At 44.5% G+C, this 18,579-nt stretch overlaps 1 protein-coding gene across 1 annotated transcript in view; it reads right to left on the bottom strand.

Annotated features, from left to right (window-relative positions):
• The window catches only part of WWC2 (WW and C2 domain containing 2), a 272,174-nt gene that overhangs the window by 90,797 nt on the left and 162,798 nt on the right, over positions 1-18,579 (bottom strand). The window contains exons 10-11 of the mRNA XM_040333887.1: positions 17,301-17,390; positions 647-1,236 (exon numbers count right to left, since the gene is read on the bottom strand). Of these exons, the coding sequence (XP_040189821.1) occupies positions 647-1,236; positions 17,301-17,390 (680 nt within the window). The remainder of the gene's footprint in view (positions 1-646; positions 1,237-17,300; positions 17,391-18,579) is intronic.

The following is an 18,579-nucleotide window of genomic DNA, read 5'->3' as shown; positions in this document are numbered from 1 at the left end:
TCAAGTTTGAAGCTTGTAGTCACGATGGAACACAAGCATCCCTAAAAAATAAAAAAATAATAATGTTCACGCAGTGGAGAGCTGGGCAATGTAAAGTGTGACCACGCTGCATCTAAGGTTTGATTTTAGGTAGAACAGATAAGGGGGTGTTTGTTTAAATTTTTCTTTCTATAAATTGGATGTAAACCCTCTCCTATACCCAGTGAATTGAACAGCCTCAAATGACACACAAATGAAACAAATCTTGCTACATATGTTTTACATCCCCTGTGTCGGGAGTATGTTAGAAGTTATCATACTGATAAGTAGAAAGACACGGGACTTAGGGCTTTGGAGAGAGATAAGTAAACACGACATATATATATGTGCCCAGGTCAGATTTCATAAATGAGGTTTGTATCCACTTTAAGTTTAGAATAGTCGAAAGGAGTCAGATATCAAATACAGAAGGAGAATCTCACAGCAAAAAAAAAATCAAAGAGAGATTCAAACACTTAAATACTACTAGTCAAAATACAATAAAAAAATTGGCTCAAGATACAATATGTTGTGTTAACAATTGTATAAAAAGACAAGCTGGCACATTGCCAAAACTGATGGCTAAAATATAGCTCATCCTTGCACACAGAATTAAGGAATGACTTACCTCTACTTTCTTCATGTAATACAGTATTCTCCCGATGCCTTATACTCTTTTCCTCAAAGAGAGGTGGAGACGGCTCTGTAATAGAGTCCAACAGATGCTGATTTTCACAGATGCTCATTTCAGAGAATATCCCAGGGAGCTCACAACTTTCAAAATTTGTACCAAGAGAGTCTTGAGTAGGCAAGGAGAATGCTCCTTCCAGTCCAGGGGGAGAGCCTGGTGGGGACAGGGATGAAAGTGAGGACAGGGAAGACAAGGAGGTCACAGACTTGGGAGGTTTGGATTCTTGTGGGTCTTCTTGAGCAGTGGTTAGATTGCTATAGTCAGAGCTGCCATGGCAGTGAACAACTTCGTTTTCATGAATTGTAGTAATTGGCCCAGATGGAATGTAACTGCTCTTCTCCTGCAGCATGAAGTCCAGCTTATACTGATAGTCCAAGTCTGCCGCAAGGTCACCCTGGTTATAATAGAGGTCTGTAGAGCTCAGAGAATTCAGAGAGCCTCGGCTAGAGGTGTTTAAGGACCCTCGACTGGATGCCAAAGAGCCAAGGCTGCTGCCTGATGAAACCGACAGTGTGCTGGCAGAGAGGCTGGAAGAGAAACACAAGAGAATGTCACTCTAAAAAATACAAAATGTAAATAAGTCTCCAAATCTTCCAAACTAACAAAACAGAAGCTAAATTTAAAAATCTAAGATCCTTTCTCAAAGCCTCCTAAAAAAAAAAAAAAGTAAAAGTAAACACATAATTAGAAAATAAAGTTTACTGTTGTTCAACTGCCCCACGCCTACACAGTGGGAGAGATTAAGTAAAACTGGTGCACTCAGCATGGTAGCCAATCAGATTCTAAACTTCAGCTTGTTCCATTAAAGGGGTTGTAAAGGAAACATTTTTTTTCCCTAAATAGCTTCCTTTACCTTAGTGCAGTCCTCCTTCACTTACCTCATCCATCAATTTTGCTTTTAAATGTCCTTATTTCTTCTGAGAAATGCTCACTTCTTGTTCTTCTGTCTGTAACTCACCACCGTAATGCAAGGCTTTCTTCCTGGTGTGGAGAAAGCCTCTTGAGGGGGAGGGGGCGAGCAAGCGTGTCAGGACGCCCACTAACACACAGCTCCTTTCTCTATCTGCAAAGTAGAGAGTGTCCTGACTTGCCTGCTCGCCCAATCCCCCCTCAAGAGGCTTTTTCCACACCAGGAAGAAAGCCTCGCTTTACAGTGGTGAGTTACAGACAGAAGAACAGGAAGTGAGGATTTCTCAGAAGAAATAAGGACATTTAAAAGCAAAGTTGAAGGATGAGGTAAGTGAAGGAGGACTGCACTAAGGTAAAGGAAGCTATTTAGGGGGGGAATTTTTTTTCCCTTTACAACCCCTTTAATCTTTGACAATAAAAGCTGGAAGCCGATTGGTTTCTATACAGAGTTGCACCAGATTTTGCACTCTCCAGTTTTAGTAAATAACCCCAAGTGTTTCAGTCCTCCAGAAGTACAAAACCCCAAATCAGTCACATCACATGTAGTAGCGTTATCTTGCCCCAGTCTTTTAAATGGTCAGATGTGATCAGTGGCATCCGAGTACAGAGGAGCACAAATGGTCTGGTTGGCCTCACCTTAAAAAAAAAAAAAAACCTGATTAACCACCTAAAATTAGGGCTGCAACTAACGATTACTTTCATAATCGATTAGTTGGCCGATTATTGTTTCGATTAATCGGATAATAGCCTAAAAAAAAAATATTTGCATTTTCTTTTTTTTTTTGGGCAGATTACAAAACACAAATTGCCGCAAAAAACACATTACATGCTTTTCTGCAGCTTCTCCATTGAAGTATATTGAACCAAAAAAAACAAAATAGCACCGTTTTGCGTTTAAAAAGTCCTTGCCCTTTCCAAATACGCAGCAGCTGAAAAAAAATCATGGATGTGAATGTGTCCCATAGGAAAACATGGAAATGAACTGTAGTGTGCTTCTGCAAAAAGAATAAAAAAACAGAGGTGTGAACCAGGGCCTGAGATGTTTAGTACCATAATGGGGTTAAAAAAAACACAAAATAAGTACAAAAAGAGCAAATAATCGCTACTGTAAGGGGTTAATATTTTTACTGTGGGACAGTGAAAAAGAGATTTTTAATACAGCTTACCTGTAAAATCTTTTTCTTGGAGTACATCACGGGACACAGAGCGGCATTCATTACTATATGGGTTATATGGAGTACCTTCAGGTGTAGACACTGGCAATCTTCAAACAGGAAATGCCCCTCCCTATATAACCCCCTCCCATAGGAGGAGTACCTCAGTTTTGTAGCAAGCAGTATGCCTCCCAAAATGGTCCTCAAAAAGAGGGGTGGGAGCTCTGTGTCCCGTGATGTACTCCAAGAAAAAGATTTTACAGGTAAGCTGTATTAAAAATCTCTTTTTCTTTATCGTTACATCACGGGACACAGAGCGGCATTCATTACTATATGGGATGTCCCAAAGCAATGCTTACAATGAGGGGAGGGAGAACATCTCCAAGACAAAAGGATTTAATTTAGAGATATACTCAAATCATAATAAATCCAACTTATTTGAGAAAAATAATCTTAAATTTTAAATTTAACTCAAAAAAAGAAGAGGAGCCCCCGGGATCCGAGGGTCTCAAACTGCAGCTTGCAGCACTGCCTGCCCGAAGGCAGTATCAGTATTCCTTCTTACGTCCAACTTGTAGAATTTTGTGAATGTGTGGACAGAAGACCAGGTTGCCGCCTTGCAAACTTGAGCCATAGAGATCTGGTGGTGTGCTGCCCAGGAGGCGCCCATGGCTCTAGTAGAATGAGCCTTTAATGATACTGGAGGAGGCAACCCTTTCAAGCCGTAGGCCTGAGTGATTAATTGCTTGATCCACCTAGAAATGGTGGACTTTGCAGCTGCCTGCCCCTTCTTGGGCCCATCCGGTAGAATAAACAGCACATCTGTTTTTCGGATTTTCTCTGTAGCTTTAAGATAGGCCTTCATGGCCCTGACAATATCCAAGGTATGCAGCAACCCTTCCTTTCTGGAAGTAGGTTTAGGGAAGAAGGATGGTAATACCAAATCCTGGTTCAAATGAAAACTGGATATGACCTTCGGTAGGAAGGAAGGATGAGGGCGAAGAACGACCTTGTCCTTATGAAATATAAGATATGGTTCCTTACAGGATAAGGCTGCCAGTTCCGAAACTCTTCTTGCGGAAACTATGGCAACCAAAAATACCAACTTCCTTGTCAGTAGAACCAAAGGAACTTCAGCCAATGGCTCAAACGGTTGTTTCTGTAAACTTGACAGGACAAGATTTAAATCCCACGGACAAAGCGGGGATTTAACTGGAGGTTTAATACGTAAGACCCCTTGAAGGAAGGTCTTAACCAGCGAGTGGGTGGCCAGCGGCCGCTGAAACCACACTGACAGAGCAGAAATCTGTCCTTTGATTGTGCTTAATGCCAATCCTTTATCCACTCCTAGCTGGAGAAAACTTAAAACTCTATCAATGGTGAATTTGCGAGGAAGCCATAGCTTGGACTCACACCAGCCTACATAGGCCTTCCAGACCCTGTGATAAATCACCCTAGAGACCGGTTTCCTGGCTCTGATTAGGGTAGAGATTACCTTCTGAGACAGACCTCTACCCCTGAGAATCAAGGATTCAGCTTCCAGGCCGTCAAATTTAGATGCCGTAAGGCAGGGTGGAGGATCGGACCTTGCGATAGCAGGTCTGGCCTTAGAGGCAGAGTCCAAGGGTTTCCCACTACCATCCTTAGGATTAGTGAGTACCATGCCCTTCTGGGCCATGCTGGAGCTACCAGGATGACTGGTATGCGCTCCACCCTGATCCTGCGCAGCAGGCGGGGTAGTAACTGGAGCGGGGGAAATGCATAAAGAAGTTTGAACTGATGCCAAGGGCAAACCAGAGCATCGGTTCCGCAGGCCATCAGATCCCTTGACCGGGACATGAACCTGTCTAGCTTCTTGTTGAGTCTCGATGCCATGATATCCACGTCCGGCACTCCTCAACTTTGGCAGAGTGCTTGAAAGACCTGTGGATGCAGAGACCATTCCCCCGACCATAGAGTCTGGCGGCTTAAGAAGTCCGCCTGAAAGTTGTCCACTCCGGGAATGAATATTGCCGATATGCAGGGCACATGAGCCTCTGCCCATAGGAGAATCAAGCTCACTTCTCTCTGAGCGGCCTGACTCCTGGTTCCCCCTTGGTGATTTATGTATGCCACTGCCGTGGCATTGTCTGATTGAATTCTCACCGGGAACCCCTGCAATTTCGACGTCCAAGCCCTGAGGGCTAGTCGAACAGCTCTGAGCTCCAAGATGTCGATGGGTAACAGCTTCTCTGGCTTTGCCCAAATACCTTGGCGAGTGGAACCCTCCACAATTGCTCCCCAGCCCGTTAGGCTGGCGTCTGTGGTCACTATCTTCCAAGCCACTGGGCTGAAAGACCTTCCCTTCAGTAGGTTCTGAGGATCTAACCACCAACACAGACTTTGCCGGATTCTTGATGAGAGTGGCAACGGGATATCCAAGGCCTGTGGCCTTCTGCTCCATGCTGACAGGATGGCTGCCTGCAGGATGCGAGTGTGGCTCTGGGCGTATGGCACCGCCTCGAAGGTAGCCACCAATTTGCCTAGTAGTCTCGTACATAGGCGAATAGTCGGTTCTTTCTTGCTTAGAACCAGTAGGATTAACACCTTGATGGCCTTGACCTTCCTCAGAGGTAGGAACACTCTTTGTTGTTCTGTGTCTAATCTCATGCCGAGATATTCCAATTGCCTTGTGGGCTGGAATGCTGACTTTTCCCGGTTTAGGACCCAGCCGAACCTCTCGAGGTATTGGACCGTGAGGGCCACTGCTCGCTCCAAGCCGGGAGACGAGTGGTCTATGACTAGGAGGTCGTCCAGGTATGCTAGAATCGTGACCTCTTGAATCCTTAGCTTGGCTAGGATTGGAGCTAGAACTTTCGTGAACACGCGGGGGGCCGTAGCCAACCCGAAGGGAAGCGCCACGAATTGGAAATGACGCGAAGCCACCATAAAGCGTAGATATCTTTGATGTGGCTGATAAATTGGAACATGAAGGTAGGCATCCTTTATGTCTACGGACGCCATGAAGTCGTCCTTTTGGAGTGTGGCAGCTGCTGACCGCACGGATTCCATCCGAAATGAGCGGACTTTTAAGTATGCATTTACCATCTTTAGGTCCAAAATTGGCCTGACATCTCCATTGGGCTTTGGGATGATGAATAGGTTGGAGTAGAAACCCAGTCCCTGTTCCAGGACTGGTACCTCTACTATTACTTCCTGGGAAAGTAGATGAACTAGAGCCGATCTTAATGCGGCTCCTTTCTCCAGATCGTTTGGAATCCTCGACTCCTGGAAATGAGGAGGAGGAAACCTTAGGAACTCTAGCTTGTAGCCTGTGGCCACGGAAGACCGTACCCACTCGTCGGGAATGCTGGCTTCCCAAATCTCCGAAAAGAGTCGCAGCCTTCCCCCCACCTTCGTGGGTGGGGGCGCCCCTTCATAAGGTAGACTTGGGGGCTGGTTTTGCTGGTTTGCGAAACCACTGCCTCTTGCCTCTAACAGCCTGTCTTTGTGATCTGCTGTTGAAGCCGAAGTTTGTTCTTGCAGGAGGCCGTTGATACTGCTTAGTATTAGAGGGCCCCTGTCCAGGGGAGGACTGTCGTTTAAACGCAGGCCCCTGAACCTTCTTCTTAGTTGGCAAGAGAGTACTCTTGCCGTTTGAAATGGTCTGAATGTATTTATCTAGGTCTTCTCCGAAGAGCCGACTTCCATGGAAGGGGAACCCTACCAGGAGTTTCTTGCATGGGGGCTCAGCCTCCCAGCTTTTTAACCATAAGAGTCTTCTCATATGGATAAGAGATAACGATAAACGTGACGCTTGCTGGATAGAATCCTTGATAGCGTCTACCGTAAAACAAATGGCCTTAGGGACATCCGAAAATTCTTCTGCCTGCTCGGCAGGAATAAGTTCAAGCATTTGCTTAAATTGATCCGATAAAGCTTGAGCGACTCCAATCGCAGCCACGGCTGGCTGTACTACTGCCCCTGCAGCAGTGAAGGAGTTTTTAAGTAGTGCTTCCAAGCGTTTATCCACTGGATCCTTGAAAACCTGTATGTTTTCTACAGGGCATGTTAACGATTTGTTAACACATGAGATGGCTGCGTCTACTGCAGGAGAAGCCCATCTCTTGGAAAACTTTTCTTCCATAGGATACAAGACAGAAAATTTCTTAGGTGGTAAGAAAACCTTGTCTGGTTTGTTCCAATCTTGGAACAAGACTCCCTCCAATAGAGGATGGATCGGAAACACCGCACTGCTTTGAGGCGCCCTCAGTGAGCCCAAAGCTGAAACCGTCGATACCTGGAGATCTGGTATAGGCAGGTTGAATGCCTTATGGACCAAGTCCGTCAAGTCTTGAATCCACCAGCTCTCCCTCAGGGAGACTGCCCCAGACTCCTCTGTATCCGGATCATCGATCCCTGAACCTACTTGGTCCTTGTCCAAGAGGTCGTCCAATTCCCCAGAGGAAAGGACCTCCTCTTCCGAGGGTCCGCGCACGGGTGACGGAGATCTATTCCGCTTACTACCCCGCATAGCTGCGGCTATCATTTTTCCCATGCTTTTCTGCATCTCATTTAAAGAGGTAAGTAACACCTCCTCCGTGACCATCTTAGGATTGGGTTGACTCGCGTCAGCTCCAGCCCCCGATCCCGATGGCCCAACGGCTCCCAGTGGGGAAAGCAGCGGCATAGCTCTGTCCGAGACCTCAGACCCTGTGGGGGAATCCCCACCTTTTGTACCCTCTGATTTGTTCTTTGATGCCATGGTACAATACCGAGGTACACCTGCTACTTATTGGTACCTGGGACTTATAAATAGTTAAATGCCCAAACACCTGTTTGGGGAATAAAAAATGTTTCCTCTTCCCCAGATGACACTTTTTTTTTTTTTTTTTCAATCTAGGCAAGAAAAAACATTCTATCCCCCTGAGTAGTATTGCCAAAGAAAAGACTATGAGATGGAAAAGAAAAACAGCCTATTCCTAGGCTAAACCACAATCTTCTGAAGACTGTAGTATTCTTTCCGGCCACTGTGTGTCCTCGGCGCCCCGTGCTTCACTCCAGTCCTTCCTCCCTCAAACCATAGTATTGAATGAACTGTGGTATCTAAGGAAGGGCCGCCCCTTCCTTAAATCACTGACCCGCCCTTCCCCCCCAGCAAAAACGGCGCCAAATGCGCCTATAAACACGTGCACGCGCGCCGCGCGCGTGCCCGCCGACGGGGGGGGTGTATGGGAGGAAGGGCCTCTCTGTTCCTGCAGCCGCAGCCAGAAAACACACGAGGAGGACAGCGTTTTGCCTGCCTTGCAGGCATGAGGAAGAGGACTGGATAGAGCATCGCCTGGAGGCTTGCAGGTAAGCATAGCTCTCTGACACACACATACATTTGTACACAAAAGGCCCCACTCACAGCTTTTCCAATACTACCAGGGAGGTCACTTTTTTAAGGGGAATAACAACATATAGAGCCATCCTATCTTCATGATATGTGACTGGTTTGCCAGATGCAATGCATAACTTTTAGGCATGTCCCCTGTGACCTCCCAGAAAAAACTTGCTAAGAGCCAAGTTCCGCAAGTTTTCCCCTTACTTACCTGCTCCATGCCGCAGGACTTTGCAAAGCAAGAGGCCCAATCTTCCCCCATCTCCGTGGGGATGTCTAGACCTTCAGGCCCTGGGAACCTTCTTCTTCCATGAAGGATCCACTGTCCTGGACCCATACAGCACCCTGGCAAACAGAAAACATTAGGCGCCCAAAGGTTATCTAAGTTCTGGGCCCAGGGTCCAGCTCTCTTAAAAAGAAAGCATTATGGGCTATACCCCAAGGGTTTGGGGTCCGGTTACTGACCACTTTAGCGCTCAGGCTTTTTTGGACAGAACCGGTAGCTCACCTAATCCCAAGGATGCGGAGGCAAGCTAAACCATGACTAACACCTAAGACACTGGCGTAAAAACTGAGGTACTCCTCCTATGGGAGGGGGTTATATAGGGAGGGGCATTTCCTGTTTGAAGATTGCCAGTGTCTACACCTGAAGGTACTCCATATAACCCATATAGTAATGAATGCCGCTCTGTGTCCCGTGATGTAACGATAAAGAAAGTAATATATACAGTAGCGATTTGCTTTTTTGTACTATAAAGGGCTAATTTTAGTTTTTTTTAACCCCATTATGTTACTGGCCGATTAATCGATTATGAAAATTGTTAATCGATTAATTTCATAATTGATTAGTTGTAGATTAATCGATTAGTTGTTTCGGCCCTACCTAAAATGAATAAAATTTGTCAAAGCAGATCGAGAGAGAGAGAGAGAGATTTGATTTCATCACTTTGTCTCTATACTACTCTATGAAATACAGGCAGATCATTGCAGTGGGAGCAGTTGGCAGGGTGCTGTACTTAGCTTCCTGAATTATATGTATTGTAATTAAAAAGGCCAGACAGGGACAGTCTGCCGCAATTGCCGTCTATCAACACTGGAGCAAGGAGATGGAATTTGACTGACAGGGGACAGCTTTCGCGTCCTCTGAATGCTGCCAGAATGAACATCTTCAGCCCTCCTGTATGTGCTTCTCTGTGCCCCTCCCCCCCCCCCCAGCTCCTTTTGCACTGTGAGAAGAGGAGATTACTACAGTCATAGCTGGCAGCTTGTGTTATGAATGATGGCAGCCGGAGCAGAGCTATGTCAATCAGAAAAACACAAGCCAGCAGCTAAAATATTTGTCTGAGAGAGACTAAAGTAGTAGCTGCAGGCTTGTGTTGTCGTCAGCTTGTGTTGCATCATTGTTAATGACTGCTTCCCACTCCAGCTGCCTTTATTCACAACACAAGCTACCAGCTACTACTGTAGTAATCTCCTCTGAAGCTGGCGACTGCAGAAGCTTGTGGAAGCTGAAAAGAAGTGGAGACACAAGGAGGGCTGCAGCTTTGGTGCTGCCTGCACCTTCACCCATAGGAATGCCCATAAACACTGCCATAGAAAATTCAAGTTAGACTTACCGGTAACTTGTTTTTCTAGAAGTCTTTCACGCCTACCCACTGCGGAAGGAACTTCTGTAGCTTTCCGCCTACCCGTGCGGCTGAGTCATTGGGATTTCTCGGCTTGCGTAGGAGGATGGAAAGGTTCCACCTTTTCCTTTGGCCTTCTGTGCGGCCCAATTCCTCTTGCCTATTTGGGGTTTGTTGTCTTTTTCTTGAGCCTTTTGAGGTCGAAACGTTTTGGGGGTTGTTTCTTCTTTTTTTACTGGGAAGGATTTTTTCCTGTCCGCTGTTCTGTCTAGGATATTTTCTAGATCAGGCCCAAAAAGAAGGTCTCCCGAAAAAGGAATCCCGCAGAGCTTATTTTTTGAAGCTGCATCACCTGGCCAGGTCTTTAACCACAATGCTCTTCTTGCAGTGTTAGTCAAGGCTGCGGACCTTCCTGACATATTGATTGCTTTAGCTAAAGCATCTGCTATGTAAGCAACTGCAGAGGATAAAGTGGAAAAAGAGTCTAAAATTTCCTGTTTAGGTGAGTCCGCCACTATATGGGCTTTCAGCTGGTGAGTCCAGAATTCTAAGTTTCTAGCTACACACGTTGTGGCCATAGCGGGTTTTAAATTATTCATAATAGATTGCCAAGATCTTTTTAATAAGAGAGCCATGCGTTTGTCCATAGGGTCTTTTAGGACCCCCATGTCTTCAAAAGACAGATCAGTGGACCTGGAGACCTGAGAGAAGGCCACATCCAGTTTAGGGACCTTATTCCATACTGCAGAGGGAAATTCTTCAAAAGGAAAACGCCTTTTATGGGCTTTTGAGAACGTTTTTTTCTCTGGGTCCTGCCATTTTCTCCTTATAGCGTCAGAAATGACTGGATGGGCCGGAAATGTCCGACCCTTGGGCTCACTTAGGCCCGCATACATGCGGTCTTGTAAGCTCAAATCCTTTTTCTCCTCACTTAGGCCCAAAGTGACATGAATAGCCCTAAGTAAGCCATCTACCTCTTCTAGGGATAACTTAAATCTAGAAGGGGGAAGTTGCTGACTCCTCTCCTAAGTCCTTCGAATCCTCACTAGGAGTACTGTCCTTCCCTGGTGACAGGATCTTCAGCTAACGATTGTACCGCTGGTATTGTCATGACCCCTGGGAGGACTTTGAAGTGAAGGCCTGAGAGTCAGTCGGGGTAACTAAAGAGTCACAAAAAGTTTGAATCGTAGCAAAAAGTTCCTTCTTTACAGAGGCCATCAACTCTTCCCGTACAGAGGCTGATTCCTCCTGAACTAAAGAAGATATGCAGGTGCTGCATAGTGCTTTCTTCCAATTCTCTCCCATCTTTGCCCTACATGAAGGACATTTTCTTTTTGGGGTCAGAGCTCTTGACCTGTAGAGAAGAAAAAAGGGGGAGAAAGCAGGGGAAACCACAATGAGACCCCGTCTCTGTAGGTAAACCCCCCTCATAGGTGCACTAAGAGGAAACATGCCTCCTACTTTTCTGGTGCCTGTGCCTGTCCCCAACGCTGTAACTTCCGCGTCCTCCATTGCAGGTATACAGCGTCCACAGTGGCTTCCAACGCCATTTCCAGACTCACTTAGTGCCTCTGCACCGGACCGGAAATGGAAATAAGCCCCAGCCTCGGTCCTGTCTCTTCCCCCTGCAGTCGCACCGGAAATGACGCTGCGCTGACACGGCAACCTGCATGGACCACGCCAAAATGAAGCGATGCGCGATCGCTGCATGGCCACCAAGTCTTTTTGGCTCTCCCCAAACACTAAGAGGTGGAAAAGGAGCCCAAGCACTACCACTGCCGTACCGGGTAGGACGGGAGGACCGACGGTCTCACACAAAGGAAAAAAAAAGTAAGAGGGAAGCCCGTCTCCCAGGAACACCTGAGAGATACTGACTTCCCTCACGAAGATGTTGCCTCCAGCCGGAGGAAACACAAAAACTGAAGTATGTTAGGGAGGTACCTCCCTTTAAAAATCTGGAGGAAGAAGCGGTTTCCTGTGGTTGTGGGTGGAGTCACTATCTCTCAAGGTGCTATCCTGAAAGACGCCTTGGGAAAACATGTTTTATTTCTAAACCACAGCACAGATTTTATTAGTAAAACGTTATGCGCCCTTAGTCCCTTTGAAGATTTACAAGCCTTTTAAACTTCTAGTGAGATTTAGGCCCCTTTCACATGGGGCGGATCCTTTTTGACAGACTCTGCTTGCTTAGCGGGGATCTCTCAGTTGATATCCACTGAGCAGGGGGATGACAGGTCCATCTCCGCTCACTGGGATGGACCTGTCCTCTATGGAGAAATCGGATGAAAACGAACCACCTGTCCGTTTTTATCAGATCTGACCCGCTGGACAGATGGCGAGCCATAAGTCTGTTTTTGGTGGATCTTGTCGGATCAAATGCCAGGTGGGTGTCAGCAAAAACATATCCCATAGAAGTCAATGGGTGGCGCGATCAGATCTGCCCGATTGGACCTGCACATGTACAATAATTAATGGGGCTATTTATTTGGTGACTGGGTGGATACAAACATTTTAAAATATATAAAAAAAAATCCAATTTTTATTTTTTATTTTTATTTAAATCAAATTTATTTTAATAAAATGCGTGAGATTCCTCCCTAATGACCAAAACGGCAGCAGGCCATAAAAGAGACCCAGTTTGGGAATATTTTAATGAAGTTCCTCTACCTGTGGGTAAAGCAAGTAAGCGTGAAAAATGCAAGCAATGCAACAAGGAGATGGTGGCATGAATGAAAAAATATCACGAGAAGACTTGCTGTGATGAAAAAACTGAAGTTTTTTTTTTATGTGGACCCAGCTGATATTTTCGGTTGAAGTTCTTTTGTTTGATGTTCCAAAGATTTTTTGTTTATGAACTTTGTTTTAAATCAACAAAATAATTTGAGTAGTTCTCGAACTATGTGTGATTAACCCATTAACCTAAAACAGTTCCGATATCGCTGCTTTACTAACCTGACACCTTGTTCTAAAAAGGAAACCTTCATTTTGTTAGCAAATATTAACTCCTTCAGATCCACATTATAAACGAATGACGGCTACAACGTGGACCTACTTTGCCGGGAGGCCGTCAATAGACGTCCTCCCCTTTGCACGTTCCCAGTGCGCCCCCTGCAGGTGATCACGAGTCACTGGGACTCGGGTGATCACAGATCCCGGCCCCTTACCACGTGATCAGCTGTCAGCCAATGACAGCTGATCACATGATGTAAACAGAAGCTCGGTAATCGTTTTTTTTTTCCTCCTCAAGCTGACAGCGATAGGAGAAAAAAAAAAGCCGATCACCGGCTTCTGTGCAAGGGACATCGGTCCCGAAGAGGAAGAGGCACATCCACCTCATCTGTGCCACAAATCAGTGCCCAACAGTGCAAAACCGCGCCACCTATCAATGCCCATCAGTGGTGCCAAACAGTGCCTCATCAGTGGTGCCCAGCAGTGCTGCCTAGCAGAGTCAACTACCAGTGCCGATCAGTGCCCATCATTGCCACCCATCACTGCCACCTCTCAGTGCCCACCTGTGCCACCTATCAGTGTAGCCTATCAGTACCCATAAATGCAGCCCATCAGCACAGCCTATCAGTGCCCATCAGTGCAGCCTCAGCAGCGTACAGCAATGAAGGAGAAAAATTACCTGTTTGCAAAATTTTATAACAAAATCTAAAACTTTTTTTTTTTAAACATGGTGTTTAACAAAAAATTTAAACCGCAGAGGTGATCAAACACCACCAAAAGAAAGCTTCATTTGGGTACAGTGTTGTATGACCGCGCAATTGTCGTTCAAAGAGTGAGAGCGATGAAAGCCGAAAATTTGTCTGGAAAGGAGGTGGGTTTAAGTGCCCAGTAAGCAAGTGGTTAAAGATTCTAACTACCAGTAAAATAAGTCCTTACATTTAAAGAGAACCTGTCATTTCAGATCCATCAGGGCAGCGCCTGTTGGCGGACACCCACTCACCTGCTGCTGTCACATACCTCACCTTGTTGTGTCACTGCCGCATCACCAACCTTCCCATTAAAGTGAATGGGACGGTCAGCGAGTCAACAGCAGGTCAGAGGAGGAGCTGCTGTGGGACAGAGATGACCGTTGCTTTTTAAAGGGGTTGTAAGAGCTGGTTCACACTGGGGCGACTTGGGATCCGACTTGAAGTAGCCTCAAGTCGTCCCAAGTCGCGCTGTCGAGAAAAACAATGCAAGTGAATGGGAGCGGTGTTAATACACACGACTCGAGTCGCTCCGACTTCAAAAGAAGTTCCTGTACTACTTCAATCCGACTTGTAGGCGATTTGTACCCATTGATTTCAATGGAAGTCGCCTCCAAGTCTGATCACTGTCTTAACTGAAGCGACTTTCCAGGAAGATAACATACATTTCTCAGGCAAACCTCTCCCTCCCCCAGAGCGGATTGTTTGATTGGCCACTGGAAAGTCTCCTGTCCTGGAGATGACTTCAAGTCGTGTTGTAAATCGCCCCAGATCGCCCTGTGGTTCATGCTCAAGTCGTGTCGGAGTCGCCTCTGAAAGTCGCGCCGGAAGTCGTGTCGCCCTAGTGTGAACCGACTCTTAAGGTTCAAATATATATATTTTTTTTAAACAACAAACATGTCATACTTCCCTCCACTGTGCAGCTCGTTTTGCACAGAGTGGCCCAGATCCTGGTCTTCTGGGGTCCCCCGGCGGCTGTCTCGGCTCCTCCATGCAAGAGCTAACCCTCTTCTTGCAAAGCTCTCTCCCAAGGGGGTTAGCTTGCAGGCACGCTCCTGTGATACAGCCGGAGGCTATGCAGCGCGAGCAAATGGCTGCGCTGCTATTCTATCCAATCTAGCCAATCAACGGCCAGCCTCCATGGAGAAGAGGATGTCGGGGGACGCGCACAGCAGGTGAATGGGCTAAGGCAAGTAAAATGGGGGGGCTGTCATTGCCAGGTGTTTTTTTCACCTTAAAGGGTCACTAAAGGAAGAAAATATTTTGCCTAAAATTAATGTCTGCAAGGTAGACAGACAGAATAGTGTAATGATTCTGTTAAAAAACGAGTAAATACCTATTAAATTCCTTCATCTATATCACCTCTGGCTTTCTAGTTTCTGTTCTCTCATTCACTTCCTGGTTTGCATTGTTCGTTCATGCAAGAACTACATTGCGGCACGCCCAGTAATTCACACCTCCTTGAAGTCTCTAACATGTAGAGAGCGTCCTGCCGCACAGATGTAGTTCCCAGGAGGGGGTGAGCACGTTACTGACCACCGCAGTAAAGCCTCCCTTCACGGTGGTCAGTAAAATCAGACAAGCAAGAAGTGAACAGAACAGAGAAGAAATAGAGCAACTTCTGAGCAAAAACAAACAATGAGGAAGTGAAAAGAGGAATGTCTGCAGGTAAAGGATGCTTATTATGAAAAAAAATAAAAAATTCCTTTACAACCCCTTTAATGCATAGGATGCATTAAGGTGAAAAAACACAAACTTTTACAACCCCTTTAAAAATTATGATTTAAAATCGAGTCGATTTAAATCAAGCCTTTTTACTAGTGATTTAACTTGCGATTTAAATCGACTTGATTTAAATCAAATCCACCCTGTTTGGTGAAGAGGGTATTTTATGGCTGTGGTCATAAGTTCATATGCAACCAAAATCTGTTATGTTTTGATGTTACAAATAAAAAAAGTTCAGTCTCTAATCTAGAATAATAATTAGGCAGATTAGCAAAAAGTATATAATATTTTATGCCCACTATTTAGATGTATTTGAAGGCAACGCTTCCTGTAAACAGTTAAATTGTTTATAACATGAAAGAGAAGGATTATCACATTTTGAGTACAACATTGTGCATTTTAGCCGTGATACACGTTTGCCCGCTTTGGCTGTAAGGAACGCTTAGCAAGATGAAGCATGTCTTATTGACAAGGCTTTAGTGATTATCCAGTGTGTAATGAAGATGTTTGTCAAACCTAATTAGTTCTTCAAACATTATCAATTTGTTTATTTTGCTGTGTACAAGAAAAGGCATAAACTACTGCTGAGTATTATTCAATTAATACAGGATATTAATTATAATAGATAATTTTGTTCAGAGCTACAGGAAGTATAAACAGAGGGAAAATCAAAGACACCTAAATGATCAGTTAAATAAGGATAAATGCAAAGCCACTTCTTAAAACAGCTTGTCTGATTTATTTTATTATTTATAAAAACACAACCACTAAATGCTAAAATGGAATCAATATCAAATCAGGGCTTTAGCCTAAATTTATAAGGTTTAGATTTTGTAACCTTGTATTAAACTAAACAGTATATTCAGAAACTTTTGTTTGTTAACCATTTAATTTGGGCAGATTAAAGAATATAAAAGACTAAAAACAAAACTGTTATATAGCAGCCTACCAGTGTTTAGATGTGGCGGTTCCATTGGTTTCCCTTTTCAAGCATTTCTTCCTTTAGTTTTATCTGGTGATCCTGCCAGTAACACCTGACAATGCTAACTCACTGTACTGTAGATCTACTGAAGAACAGCATTGTCGCCATAGGCTACTCTCCTGATATGGAGTATGCCTCCCCCTTTTATCTGCATAATACATGGGGAAGTTGTTCTGTAGTCCACAGATAAGAACTTACAAGGCTGATGTAACATGAGATTTCAGTTTAGTGCAGCGATTGACAAATTTTCTTTGAATCTAGGAGCCAGCTAAAAAAGATGAGACTTTTTTTTTTTTTTTTTAGCTTTAAACAAAGCTTTATTTAGCATTACAAAGGAGGTCTGGTGCTTGAATTATGGCTCTCATTCCAGCGTGTGTGGCGATATGGAACATGTTTATCGTGTGAAGGCGTAGATTCACCGGCACATGCGTTTGTTTTCACTTGTGTATATGTGGGGGTGGGTCCTCTTTTTTTTGGGGGGGGGGGGGGGTATTTTATGTGCTTGGGAGTAACATACGTTTTTACAATTTCAAAAACTTTTTATTTTTTTTACTTTATGTCCCCTATGTAATGGGAAAAAAAAGTTATGACACAGGAGCGTGCCCGCAAGGTAACCCCCTTGGGGGAGAGCTTCCCAGAGGGGGTTATCTATTGCGGGGAGGAGCCGCCGAGGGACCCCAGAAGAGGACGATCAGGGTTTACTCTGTGCAAAACGAACTGAACAGTGGAGGCAAGTATATGTTTGTTATTTTAAAAAAAAACTTGAACCTGTACAATCACTTTAACGAGACATCCAGAGTTTAAAAAAAGACCCTTCATGTCTCCCCTGTGCTCCACCTAATATAATGCAATTCGCACTGCATTACATTCTTCCTCAGCACGGGGAAACTGTCAATGGGGAACCGGAAGGAACATCATACAATGTCACTTCAGGGTCAGCAACAAGAAGGGGAGTAGAGCAGATGTGTGTCCGCCACATCTAAGGACTGGTAACTATATTAAATGATTTCTCTTGGACTTGGAATATATTTGTTTTTGTGTTAGATACAGTATGTATATGTATCTCCTGCTGAAATTCTCATAAAAGTTTAAGGACAAGCCGCTGATTAAAGTGCAGAGGCTAGAAATCAGGAACTTACCTTTTCAGCTCTGAATGCAGGTATGTGGCGAGTTTTGTTGTCTCTTCCAGCTTTTTTACCAACTCCTTCTTTTTCTCTTGAATTTTCAACCTGAGTCAATAGAAACATTCCATTAAAAAATAATCTCACATTCTTTTTTGTTTATTTAAAAGCCCATTGTGCTGCCTGGCTTTTGAAAAGACACTTCAATCATTTTTACTATTCTAATTATTTAGCAAGTCACTATTGTTTTTTATACAGTATGCTTTGTACATGATTTCTTTAAAAGAGAAAGACAAGATTAGAAATAGAGTTTTCTGATGTTAGTACAATTATCAAAATATGTGCTTACTTTAGGCATATTTAGGGATTAACAAGCAAAACAAAGGAAATGCAACATTCTGTATGTCACACCAAATAAAATGAATATTTATTCCAGAATATATGCTTTTAGAAAAGATTATATCTGGCACTTCAAAAAAAGAGAAAAAAAAATATATCACTAAGATAGGTACACTTTCAAAACTATTCCTCTAGAATACCAAGCATAACGAAAAGTAAATTTCAGTCAAAAATGTATTCATAATTACAAAAATATATAACTGCTTGCCAAAAGATTTGCACCTATAACTTTTGTTTAGCTAAATGGAAATGTACAAGCGCTAGACAACCACCTAGACTACAAGTCGGTCCTCTTTTACATGGACCAGATCTGTTTTTTCTCAGCCGGGGGATCTGTCAGCTGATCCCCTGCTGTGGCCCTGATCCTCCTCTTCTGGGGTCCCCAGCAGCGATCTTGGCTTCTCCTCTTCTTCTTTTGACTACCATAGCCAGTCGCTGGCTATAGGGAGAGTGTAGTATGCATGCTCCCAACCTGTGTCTATGGAGCCGGGCTCCGTGGACTTACACAGCAGGACATAGGCCCGCCCCTCACTTTCTCTTCGCTGCATCTGATTGACGGCAGCAAGAGCCAATGGCTCATGCTGCTGCTCGAATGCTGTGTAAAGAGGAAAATAGGGGAGGAATAGATATAGCCGTGCACATCGCTGATCACATAGAAACTGAAAACTTTTTTCCCTTAAAGGGGTTGCAAAGGTACAATTTTTTTTTCCTAAATAGCTCCCTTTACCTTAGTGCAGTCCTCCTTCACTTACCTCATCCTTCGATTTTGCTTTTAAATGTCCTTATTTCTTCTGAGAAATCCTCACTTCCTGTTCTTCTGTCTGTAACTACACACAGTAATGCAAGGCTTTCTCCCTGGTGCGGAGTGTCATGCTCGCCCCCTCCCTTGGACTACAGG

This window comes from Rana temporaria, chromosome 1 (genome assembly GCF_905171775.1).
Source record: "Rana temporaria chromosome 1, aRanTem1.1, whole genome shotgun sequence".
NCBI lineage: Eukaryota > Metazoa > Chordata > Amphibia > Anura > Ranidae > Rana > Rana temporaria.
This window is presented reverse-complemented; position numbering and strand designations above follow the sequence as displayed.